The 12,780-nt window shown below is 47.7% G+C and overlaps 1 protein-coding gene across 3 annotated transcripts in view; it reads right to left on the bottom strand.

The window, feature by feature from the left end:
- Nucleotides 1-12,780, bottom strand: part of COMT (catechol-O-methyltransferase) — a gene marked incomplete at its 5' end in the record, with an annotated part of 40,062 nt that overhangs the window by 5,483 nt on the left and 21,799 nt on the right. For all 3 annotated transcript variants that reach the window (XM_082203406.1, XM_082203405.1, XM_082203407.1), the window contains 2 exons: nt 650-843; nt 3,450-3,738. In XM_082203406.1, the coding sequence (XP_082059532.1) occupies nt 650-843; nt 3,450-3,738 (483 nt within the window). The remainder of the gene's footprint in view (nt 1-649; nt 844-3,449; nt 3,739-12,780) is intronic.

Raw genomic sequence — 12,780 nt, 5'->3', positions numbered from 1 at the left:
CACGGGTGGGCGGTGCGCCGTTGCCCAGTTTTTAAAAAAACTCTGGGTATTTACAGGGTTTCACAGGGTGTGAAAGAAGGGCTTTGCACCTTTATACAATATGCATGTGTGCTTGGGACCAGGGTCTTTTGCCTCAACATCCCCACTACTGACTCCCTGTTGCTACTCAGCTTCACACACACAAAAAAAGTGTCCCCGGATTCATTGAAAAAAAATCTGGTAACCATAGTGCAGAAATTGTGCTTTAAATGTGTGTCAGATATGTTTCAAATGTATAGTTTGCATCTTCCCTTTCCCACCTCATTCTGGCCTGGCATCCACCCACATCCTTAGGCAGGGCTACCAGGACTGATGGACAGATGCCCTGATTTCCAATCCAATGAGCACTGGGCCTGACATTTTAATTTCCAGCAGCACGGCTGGTGTGGAGGTCTGCCATCTGAATTTCCCACAATGCCCCAGAGCGTTGCCACCTATCAGGGATGCTGTGGGAGCGTTGGGAGGGACTTGGACCAGATGTTCTTTGATGGGCCCCCTCCCAACTCCACAATTCAACGGAATTAAAAAGAACAACTCTCTCAGAGAGCCGCAACCACCATCCATTTGCTGCTGACAAACATTTCGGAGCTCTCTGTGTGCCGGATAGTACCTTCTCGCTGAGTCCAGCAATTTCAATGATCTCTCTGGCAATGGAGGCAAACTCGGGGTTGAATTCGATGGTAAGAAGACGGGCGTTTGGTTTCAAAAGGCGAGCGATCCTGATGGCCGAGTAGCCTACGTACGTTCCAAATTCCAAAGCGATGGTAGGATCCGCCTCTTCGACGACCTTATCTAGGATCACACCTGGAAAAGGAGGGTGTTGACTTTAGCAGGGCTCGATTAATAGGCCTGGAGACCTGATTAGTTGACAGAAGAGCCCTAAAAACTGCCTTTTTTCTTTTTTCCAAATTACAGTAGAGGTGTCTGAGACAGGGTACCTGGGAGCAAGATCATATGTATAGATTTACCACTGAATAGCTATTGAGAATTTGGGACGTGGTATACCCAGTGAAATTGGCTAAGACAGTGAGAGACTGAGAGAGGGGGGAAACAGGCAGTTCTTCTGTTTGAAAATGGAGGCACTGGGATGAGAAACGGACAGGACAATGTACAACTTTATGCTTTATTAACAAGTGTTTAATATTGTTTAAGAACAGAATGCATTGGAGTTTTTGTTGTCGGTTGTTATATCTGTTTCATTTGTCTAAGTTTGACTTGTTGATGTTTAGAACAGAAATGCCATATCCTAAAATTTTTAGGTTACATTCTGATTGAAATTTTCAATCTGCGATGACCATAGCTCGAGACTGAATTGTGCACATCTTACCAGGAGGCAAGGCAGGTAATACAGAACTGTTCTGGGTACTGAGAGGGAGAATATTTTCCTTGCCATGAGCCAAATCCTGACATGTATCCTCACCTCTTGAAAGGGCTATTTAGGAATGCATGCTGTTGGTAGGTGGGGCCAAAGTCACTCCTCCCCTCTCTCTGTCTTTCCCATCACAACAACACCCTCCATTCATATCCCCTATCAGTCCCATTCATTAACAAAACCCCCATCCATTCACATAAATATACACTGCATTCCTTCATCTCCTGTATCAATGCATTCACCAGCTTCTTTTATCCATGCCCAGGGGCACTGCTATGTACTCAAAATGAACTGGGGCTCCCCTTCCCCTGTAAAGGGTAAAAGGACCCCTGACCGTTAGGTCCAGTCGCGGACAACTCTGGGGTTGCGGCGCTCATCTCGCTTTATTGGCCGAGCGAGCCGGCGTACAGCTTCCGGGTCATGTGGCCAGCACGACTAAGCCGCTTCTGGTGAACCAGAGCAGCGCACGGAAACACCGTTTACCTTCCCGCTGGAGCGGTACCTATTTATCTACTTGCACTTTGAGGTGCTTTCGAACTGCTAGGTTGGCAGGAGCAGGAACTGAGCAACAGGAGCTAACCCCATTGCGGGGATTCGAACCGCCGACCTTCTGATCGGCAAGCCCTAGGCTCTGTGGTTTAGACCATAGCGCCACCCGCGTCCCACCAGTGCCAAAATGCAGCAGGCTGCCAATGGGAAAATGAAGAGATTGGTCTCTTCTCTTCCAGGTGTCGCAATGGCCTACATGGAATTGTAAGGATGTGCCTGCATGGAATTCCTGGCCGGCTGTGGCTACCAGGCACGTTGTTAAATGCAAGGCTGTCCGGAGGCAGTCTGCCTTCGTTGGCGGAAGCAGAATGCCTCTGAAGGCCAGTTGCTGGGAATCACAAGGAAGGCTAGTGGTGTGCTCTCTCTATGGTACGCCTCTCCTGGTATGCCCCACAGAGGACCTTAAGGTCCATAAACAGCAACACCCTAGAGGTCCCGGACCTCAACCAGATTAGCCTCAACCAGAGCCAGGGCCTTCTCAACACTGGCTCCGGCCTTGTGGAACGCTCTGTCTCATGAGACCAGGGGCCTGCAGGATCTGATTTCTTTCCGCAGGGCCTGTAAGACAGAGTTGTTCCCCCTGGCCTTTGGCTTAGAATCAGTTTGATTCCCTCCCCCTCTTTCTTTTTCCTTTCTCCTCCTGTGAAGAGGCTGCATCCTAATGTTTTAATGTTGTATTTTAATCTTGTTTTTTAAATTGTATTTTAATCAACTTGTTTTTATTATTGGTTGTTAGCTGCCCTGAGCCTGGCCTTGGCTGGGGAGGGCGGGGTATAAATAAAATTTATTATTATTATTAGTGTTGTTCTGCTGGCTCCTTCCCATGAGACTCTGGATGGGTATTGATGCTGGACTAGACGGGCCCTTGGCCTGATCCAGCAAGGCTTTCTCTATATTCTAAAGAGAAGCCATCTCCACATCTCTTGGTGGCGACCAAAGACCAACTTTAAAGGAGCTCCAGCCCATTGTCAAAGAGCAAACCGACAGCAGACCACACCGCTCAAAGTTGGAGTTGACTCTTTTTAAGCAAAAACACAATCATCCCTTGGATGAGTGTCAGGACTAAGGAGCACAGCAGCTCATCTCTGGGAGGTCTTACGCATCAGTTGCCAAGACTGAAAGTCTCCATATCCCCACAGCCCTCCTCTCCAGGGCTTCTCCCAAGCAATCAGAGACTGTGTCTGCATGAAGCCAACCCCTCCTCCCCTCTTTTCACACCGCTGGGAGACCAGGGAAAAGGGAGCTTGCACCGCAGCAGGAGGGAGAGACACTTGTGACTCTGCACCTCAGACTCACTCTGCATCCCAGCTCACTAAGCCCTGTTACCTCTTCATCCTTCGAGACCTCCTCTTCCCAGTCTTCTCCCTTTGACCACTCATTGTCATCCCACCACCACTCCCCGGATTTCGGGCCTTCTTCCTTTGGGGGTTCCCCAGCTGGTTCCTCCCACCCTTCCTCTGCATCCAACTCGTCCATGACACCCGTTTACCTTTCTCATCGCCCACGTTCATGGCCCACTCTTTCTGGGAGCAGTAGTTGTCGATGCAGTCCAAGACGCTCTCGGGATCCCCTTTGACGGCGTTGTAGGACACAGAGTTCAAGATCCGCTGCTCTTTGCTCTGATCCATGACGAAGTTGGTGATTTTCTCTAGCACGATTTCATTCCAGAACATAGTAGCATGGATGTTGTTTCTGAGGAGGATCACCAGCGCCACCATGAACAGGAGGGAGCCGACACCGACAGATACCAGGATGGTCAATATCCAACCTTCCAGCATCTGAAAGACATAGGTAGGTGTCAAAGCTGCCCTAGGTCCCAGCTCACAAAGGACCAACGCCACTTCGTTGTTATATACAAAAGTCTTTATTGAAGTTCAGTTTGTCTTTCACATCAGCAGCGTGCAGCTCTACGTCTGAAACTCTAGACCGCCGAAGCTCCGTCTGAATCTCCTCCCCCCATACACCAATTTAAGACTCTAGCCTTACTCCACCTTTTCCGCTGCTCTTTCCGCCTCTGGCTCCGCCTGTCAGCTGGGGTCTCGCCCTTCCTAGACTCTTCTGACGCTGAATCCCCTGACTCTTCTCCTTGCCTCCGGCGGGCTTTAGGACCTGGTTCCCAATCTGGGTTTTCTGCTGTCCCGTGCGCCTGTACATTTGAACTTGGCGCGCGCGCCCAGCCGGTAACCTTCCTCCTGACCGTTACACTGCTCCTGTCACTGCTTCCTCCTTCGGGGGGGCTAGCTGGACCCGACCTCCCTTCCGTTCCCTCACTCTCCGATGGAGGCGTGGTCAGCCCTGACTCATCTTCTCTCCCTGCTGGAGGAGACGCTGGCCCTCCCCCATGGGACTCTTCCCCCCCACTACGCTCTGGTGGGGAAGCTGGTCCTGATTTCCAGCTGCTGCTTTGGGAGTCCCCGCTGGCCCCTTGTTTCTGGTGTGCCCCCCCGGGACCCCCTTGCCCTGACCATGGGCGCCTCCTTCTGGGAATCTTCTGATTCGCTGGAGAAGCTCATGGAATCTCTCGGGTCACTGTCGTATTCCCCTACGCTGCCCTCAGATTCTTCCCCTTTGCTTTCCATTTCCTCTCTCCCCTGTACCTCTGCTCCTGAGCCCCTGACAGTAGGCAACCAGTTAGGGACGGGGAAGAAATCCATTTCAGAACACATTGAAAGCTGGATTTATCACCAGAGGCCTTTCTTCTTGGAATAATTGGTTTGGAACTGCCCAAGAAAGATGTTAAATTATTTTTGTATGCCACAATGGCTGCTCGAATATTACTTGCTAAAAATTGGAAAACACAAGAACTACCAACAGTGGAAGATTGGCAGATGAAGATGATGGACATTTTGGAGCTAGCTGACCTGGCTGGAAGAATCCGCGACCAGAAAGAAGAGGAGTTTCAGGAAGATTGGAGGAAATTTAAGGACTATTTGAATAAATATTGCAATATAAAAAATTAAAAACTACTTGAAAGTACCAAATAGTTCTAGGATTAGAATAAGATATAAATAAATAAATGGGATTTAGACTATTAAGAAAAGTGAATAAAATGGATTTAATTGGAGTGATTTTTAGTTTAATAATGATATTGGAAAGCTGTTACATTCAATTATAAGGAAACTCAGAAGGGAGGGACTAGAAGTCAATTAAGAGGTGTAAAAAGGTGGAATTTTCAAAGAATTAAGTTTGTTGTTATTATTTGTTTATTTTTGTCTTTGTGTGTTATTTTGCTTTGTGGTTTTTGTTACAATTGTGGAAAATCTAATAATTATTTTTTAAAAAAAGAAAGCTGGATTTATCACATGCACGCTCTCCGAAACAACATGTGAACCGAAACATTGCATCCTTCAAAATTTGCACTCATCTGAATTTTGAGGTGTCGAAACAATGATTACAAAACATACATATATTAAGGTATGCATAAAAATGAGGATATTAGTGAAAACGACGTACAAAAAGTGCATACTAGGGAAACTGCATATAAAAAGGTGTCTATTAGGAGAAAGTGCTGATGAATTTTCACGACGTTTGTTGTTGTTTTTTAAAAGATGGCAATTGCTGCAAAATGTAGATAACTGAATTTAAGACTGGAGTGAGAAACTGAGCTAATCGGGGTTAACAGTTCCTGCAAACACCCACAATCTACAACCAAGCAATGGTCCGGGGACCTTACTACCCTTGCATTATAAATGTCTATTTCATGTGGATATGTCTTAAGGTGGCTGGCATATTTGGGCTTGTATGTTTAAGCTGAGACGGGTGTATTGACGGCCCCTGACCTCGTTAATGTGAGCTGGTGCGCTAAACTTGGTATAATATTTTTTTTTAAGATGGAACATTTATTTTATTGAAAGATTAATACATCAGTCAATGAGCTCTCCAGGCAGAGTACATCATAAAACTGAGGATAAAACCACAGCTAAAATCCATAAGACGCATTAAAACCAACACTATAAATCATGAAAACACAGATTAAAAAACACTAAACATTTTTAAAAGGTCTCAGCAAAGCTGCTAAGGCAAAGGAGCGCAAAGAAAGCCACCACTTTTGTCACCACCCAAGTTTATTGTTGTTGTTGTTGTTGAATTCAAATTCAAATCTTTATTACGGTCGTAGACCAGGATAAGTAGGATGGGGTACAATCATTTAAAATCTGTAAAACATTTTGGAAAGCTAAAAAGTATTGAAACAGAAGGTATATATAAAAGTCTATAAGAATCTAATTAAAATGTGTGTGGAGGAGCATAAAGGGTTAGTATATTAAAAACTATGGCTATCAATTTACAGAGCACTCCGATACGAGTTTTCATCCAATCTGGTTTGTGACACAGGTGATTGCTGTTGTTATTCTGCAAGCCCTCCAAAAAAGGATGATTCCCAAACTGCTAGCATTCAATTACCTTTTCTTATTGAAAGAAACTTCAGGAAAAGGAGAGCCTCTGGTACAGTCCAGCTATCGAAGACAAAGAGAAGGGAATGAAAGGTCCACTCTATCATAGGCAAGGTTTTGTAACTAGCTAGTCATCTAAGGAGACTGAGCCTACTGCTTCTATGACAGGCATAGGCAAACTCAGCCCTCCAGCTGTTTTGGGACTACAACTCCCATCATCCCTAGCTAACAGGACCAGTGGTCAGGGATGATGTGAATTGTAGTCCCAAAACAGTGGGAGAGCTGAGTTTGCCTTTGTCTGTTCCATGAAACCTAAGCCAAGATTCTATGTATGCCTATTTTAGCTATTTTACAGAGCAATCCTACCAGGTATGGTCGAATCTACCACTTTCGGTTTCCCATTCCCATACTCAGAAAAGGGCTTTATTAGGATGATAATCATCATCATCATCTATTTAATTTATATACCACCCTTTATCAAAAGATTGCAGGGTGGAAATTTTTAAAATCTATTTAAGAGGCAATTGCAAGCAGATGAAAACATTAGCAGGATTTTAATCTCACTTGTAATGTAACAAATACTGTGAACAATATGGATTGATATAAAATATAGAATAGAATAATATGCAGTTGTGAATGCTGACAATAGGACCCATGAAGGGGGTGGGGGGGAGTCTTGAGATTCAGAGTATTTGGATTGTTATAATTCTATATTTGTAAAATCAAATAAAAATGATTTCATAAAAACAAAAAAGAAAAGATCCCAGGGTGGTGTGCAACGTTAGGAGGACATTACAAAACATCAACGATAAAAATGTAATAAAGACATAGTAAAAAGCATACTGACTGACAGCCTAATAGTAAAATAACCATAATAATAACAGTCCTCCCCCCACACTTTCACAGGCCATAGATTATTTAACAGCCATAAGCCTGGGTAAAGAGGAATGTTTCTGCATGGCGTCTAAAGACATGTAAGGATAGCACCAAGCAAGTCTCTCTAGGGAAAGCATTCCACACTCGGAATGTACAATTTTATATCTGCTTAGATGTGACATGATTCGTGGGGCACCAGTGAGGAAGACCACAATTTCACTACCTAAGCTAAGATAGCAGGCGAGTCATGATCTTAGGTGAACGATTGGACACAGGCTACAAACACGGCGAAAAGGTGTCACCAAATGATGCCACTGTAACGGCAGTAGAAGTGATGGACATGGTCTCTGAACAAATTGCTGAGCTGCATGCCGACTTGGCAGCAAAGCTGTAAAACTTTGGAGGACGAAAACTGCACCTTTGCTACCTGAGTGTCAGGCTTCAGTGAATCCTATCCCTCCCACAGTGACAGCCAAGGAGCAGATAAAATAAGAACAGTTCTTACAGATTATTTATTCAGTATTCACAGAGAGAGACGGAAGAATGCAATCTCCGCTAAATAATGGTGTTGTTCTGAATAAGTCGCATCCCCGCCATCTCTCCTAATTCTGCGTCATCCCTGTGATGGCTAAACTGAGCTTTCTGCCTCTGAGCTTTCTGTTCTACTACTCTCAATGCTCACCTGGTCTTGGGAGGGGGGGTCAGGAATGCTTTCTAAAGACACTGTCAGCTGTCTCTCCCTTGGTTCTTCTTCCTGCTGCTCTTCTCCCAATATTTCCCAGCTTCTCCCCTGTGCAGCCTCTGAACTGTGCCCTTCGGCAAACCACTGTTCTAAATCTATGCTGTCTGTTTCTTCTCTGGGAAGTGTAGGAGAAGGGGGGTCTCCACCATTCCTCCTCAGTCCTCTGACACTGAGTGGTTGATGGCTGAAGACCTAGAGGTAAGTGCCTGACATTTGGACAGGATTCAATGGTCAGTGATGAATCCAAGAGACATACAGTCGTACCTCTACGTAGGTATCCCTCTGGATATGGAATCTTCGGGTTACGGCCACGGCAAACCCAGAAGTGTATACTTCTGGGTTTCGCCGTGCAAGCATGTGCAGAACTGCTCAATCGCGCTGCGTGCATATGCAGAAGCATGCCTCTATTTACGTAATTTTTGGGGTGCGAATGGACGGACCCCCAGAACAAATTAAGTTCGTATCCAGAGGGTCCACTGTACAGGTAAAACCAGAGAACCAGAGAAATTGGGGACACCACCACCACGTTCAATTTTAAGGCCTGAAGGTGGCCAATGGAGACCTTGTCGGGGTTTTTTACTTAACTAGCAGAGTGAGATTATCCCGGAGGTAGAGATTGCTCGTATAGACCCTGAAACAGTTTCTACCCAAATGCGATTTTGGTTTTAAAAATGGGGTATCAGAGTTTTTAGGGGGGCAACCTGGTTGGGATAGCTGGGATAGCAGGCTTGTAGTTTTGAATGTTTTATGTAGATTTTTCAATTTTGTCGTTCTGTATGGGACAATGAGAATAAAGATTATCGTATCGTAAAAGAGCTCACAGAAGCCTGGGGGCCTGTTCGTAAGAAAAACTCCCTGCCGCAGGATATTATCATTGGCTTTGCTAGTTTGGAACCAGGGACCGTCTTCCCCCAAATGCTGGCACCGCACAGGGCTGGCATCTTGCTTAAACAGGGATGGCAGCAGCTACACATGCCCTGATAGCTTACTCTCTCCAGTCGGTTTTGCTGGGGAAGCAAGTGGGAGAGATGTCCCTCCTCCTCCCTTTAAACTTCTTATCATTATGCAGGACGCAGATTGAAGTCAGAAAAATAATTACGTTGCCATGGAGACCCCCTCCGCTCACAGTGCAGTTGGTCTTTGTTCACCCATCTACTTATCTCGGCTGCGCAAGGAGCGTTATCCCTTTCAAAGTCTTGCAAACGGCCTCTTTTTCTCCTCAGCAAAACTTTTTAATGCATTTTCTCTGCCTTGCAAAGGCTGGAACTTCAAACTGCCCTTTTATATTGCTTTGTTTTGTTTTTGTGCACAGGAGCAGTTTGTAGAAAACCGGAACCATAGCAGAGTGGTAAGCGAAAGCAGGCCAGACTCAGGTTCAAATTCTGATCGGGGGAAATATAAGAAATATGAACCTCTAAGTCTAATGGTTTTGCAACAGAGTTCTTCCCCAAGGCACAAGGTGTATCTGGATCTCTTCACACGGTTACAAGGTAATTCAGAATTATCTTGAGACAAAGTGAGGAGACCACAGGTACAGAGGAAGCTGCCTACACCAAATCAGATCCACTCGGCCATCTAACTCAGTGTTTCCTAACCACTGTTCCGCGGCACACTAGTGTGCCGCGAGATGTTGCCTGGTGTGCCGCGGGAAAAATTAAAAAAATTGAAAGATATTTTTTTTTAAGTCAAATTTTCGATTGGGGCGCCGTCACTAGATGACCCCTGGGGTTCCCTCCCTCCCTCCCGCTCTGCGCCTCCCTCCTCCTCCTCCTGCTCCTCCTCCTCCGGGGAGGCCCTTCCTGGCTCTCGGCCAAGGCTTGGCGGCTGCCACTCACTCAACTCGCTCGCCCACCCGTCCCTCCATCCCTGCACCGGGCCTCTCCCCCTCCGTCCCCGGCGCGGGGGCTGCCGGGATCCGTAGTCCCCTCGCCCTTGGGCTCCGCGCCCGCGCGGGGTGCGCAAACTACGTTTCCCAGCGTGGCCTGGCAGGCTGGGCGTTTTGTTTGAAGCGCTCTTCTCCTGGCCATGGAATGAGCGCAGCGGCGGCGGCCGGGGGGGCAGGGGCTCTTCCGCGCAGACCCCGCGCAGCCTGCCTGCGCCCCCGCGGAGATCGGGCGGCAGGATGGAGCCCGGGGATCCCCGCGGAGGCGGAGCGGCGGAGGCGGAGGCTGCCCCCCAGGTAGGGCTGCGTCGGGGTTTTTTTTATTTTTGCAATGCTGCATCTGCGCCGGAGGGGACGCATCGGACCGCGGGGAGACCCCTTGGCGGGCGTGCAAGGCAATGCATGCGTGCAGGCGTTGCATGGAGTGCAGTGCAATGCAATGGCAACGCGGCGCCCTGCATGTATGCATGCAACTTCCACCGGCGCTCCGGACTTGGCAGGTGAGGGGGGTCCCCAGTGGGCGGCAGAGAGAGCCGGGAGGGCGAAGGGGAGCCGGGGGGAGCAGCGCTGCTCCCCGAGCTGAGCCCAGGGGGAAACTTCGGCGTCGTTGCGCCGGGTGTTGGAAGCGGAGGCTGGCGGGGGCCCCTCACCTGCAAAACCTGGTCGCCTCTCATATATTTCGTGCATTGCATTCATCGCCCACTTTCTCCTCCAAGGAGCTCCCGGGGGCGCGCATGGTTCTCCCCGTGTTATCCTCGCAACAACAGCCCTGCGAGGTGGATCAGGCGAGTGGCCCAAGGGAGCACCCAGGGATTGTCCTGGCCAGGTGGGGTGATTTGAACCCTGCTCTCTGCCCGGTCTTCGTCCTCATTTAGCCCCCACATGTGCATGACTGTGCATGACTGAGGTTTTCCCCCCTCGTCTTGGCTATGGTGTGAGTCTGTGCTGTTAATTAATGGGGTTCTGCCTTCGGAAAAGATGAGCCAGCCCTCAAGGAGGTGATTATGTAATTTGCTAGCAATTCATGTCCCTCCCGGCATGACGCTGCACGCTGACGTCACGGGGCTGTAATGGTGGTGTGCCTCGAGATTTTTTTCATGAAACAAGTGTGCCTTTGCCCAAAAAAGGTTGGGAAACACTGATCTAACTCAGTGTTGCCAACACAGACTGGCGCCAACTCGCTCAAGGTTTCAGGCAGAAGCAATTCCAAACCCTACCTGCAGATACTGTGGACCAGACCTGGGACCTTATTCATTTAAGACGGATGCTTGACCTGAGCACCTGCCCTTCCGAGAGGAAAAGGTCAGGACTGAAAAGTGGAAGAACTCCATTTCCACATAGGAAGCTATGGGGTCAGACCATCGATGCATCTAGCTCACAGCGTTAGAAACTGAGATATGAAAGCCAGGAGCTAAATGGCGCCCTAAACTTCGGTTATGGGAGCAACAGGGTGCCTAGGTGCACTTTTTTATAAGAATACAAAGCTGAAAATGAATGAACTGCAGCTAAAGTACTCTGTTCATTTTTCGCATGGTCTAGTCCTTCCCCTGCCCACCTCACTAATATTCTTAAGAGGGTCTCTTCTCCAGTCTTCAGAGACTAGTTGGAAGCGGGGAGCCAGAAAAAGGTCCTCCTTTCCTTCCACTCTACAGTTTTAAGCTGAAATCTTAAGCACAGTACTGCACTCAGAGCTCAGAAGCTGCTCACACTAATGAAATTCCTTGTTGCAAAATGAGCTATAACAATGGGAGTTTCAAACACTGCTTAATAATAATAATAATAATAATAATAATAATAATAATAATAATAATTTATTATTTATACCCCGCCCATCTGGGCGGCTTCCAAAAGAATATTAAAATACTATGATACATCAAACATTAAAAGCTTCCCTAAACAGGGCTGCCTTCAGATGTCTTCTAAAAGTCTGGTAGTTGTTGTTCTCTCTGACATCTGGTGGGAGGGCGTTCCACAGGGAGGGCGCCACTACCGAGAAGGCCCTCTGCCTGGTTCCCTGTAACTTGGCTTCTCGCAGTGAGGGAACCGCCAGAAGGCCCTCGGAGCTGGACCTCAGTGTCTGGGCTGAATGATGGGGGTGGAGACGCTCCTTCAGGTATACTGGACCGAGGCCGTTTAGGGCTTTAAAGGTCAGCACCAACACTTTGAATTGTGCTTGGAAACGTACTGGGAGCCAGTGTAGGTCTTTCAAGACCGGTGTTATATGGTCTCGGCGGCCGTTCCCAGTCACCAGTCTGGCTGCTGCATTCTGGATTAGTTGTAGTTTCCGGGTCACCTTCAAAGGTAGCCCCACGTAGAGCGCATTGCAGTAGTCCAAGCGGGAGATAACCAGAGCATGCACCACTGCTAGCTCAGTATAGTCCACTGGCAGCCGTTCTCTAGGGTTTCAGGCCCTACCTGGAGATGATGGGGATTGAACCTGGGACCTTCTGTATGCTAAGCAAGTGCCCTACCAATGAGCTATGGCCTTTCCCCTTCCTACGTTTTCACCTGTGATGCGTATTTGTTCTTTTTTTCTCCTTGCTTCCTTTCAGAGAAGATGCCACACTTCCTTCTATTTCCAGCGTTCGAATTGAGAGTGTTTGTGTAGTCCAAGCATTGGCACCCACATATAAGAGGGAAACAGTAGTAGGTTTGCAGGAACCCCAAGGTATGAAGAAGGATGCACAAATATACACACACACACACACACATCCAGTGTGTGTGTGTGGGGGGGGGGTGTGTAAGAAGCCCCCAGAATGTTCAATGAGGACTGGATCTGTTTATAGCCACTGTGCACCTTAAGTTCTACTGTGAATGACTACCAACCATATGCCCTCCTTGTGGTCCAGACAGCTGGCTGCATCCCACATGCACAAATGTGGCAATGTCCTGTAGCACCCAGCCTGATGTTTCATATGTACACAGGGGT

Source organism: Podarcis vaucheri, assembly GCF_965113315.1.
Source record: "Podarcis vaucheri genome assembly, chromosome: 16".
NCBI classification, from domain to species: Eukaryota; Metazoa; Chordata; class Lepidosauria; order Squamata; family Lacertidae; genus Podarcis; species Podarcis vaucheri.
The sequence above is the reverse complement of the archived record's forward strand: the minus strand, read 5'-3'. Positions and strand labels throughout refer to the sequence as shown.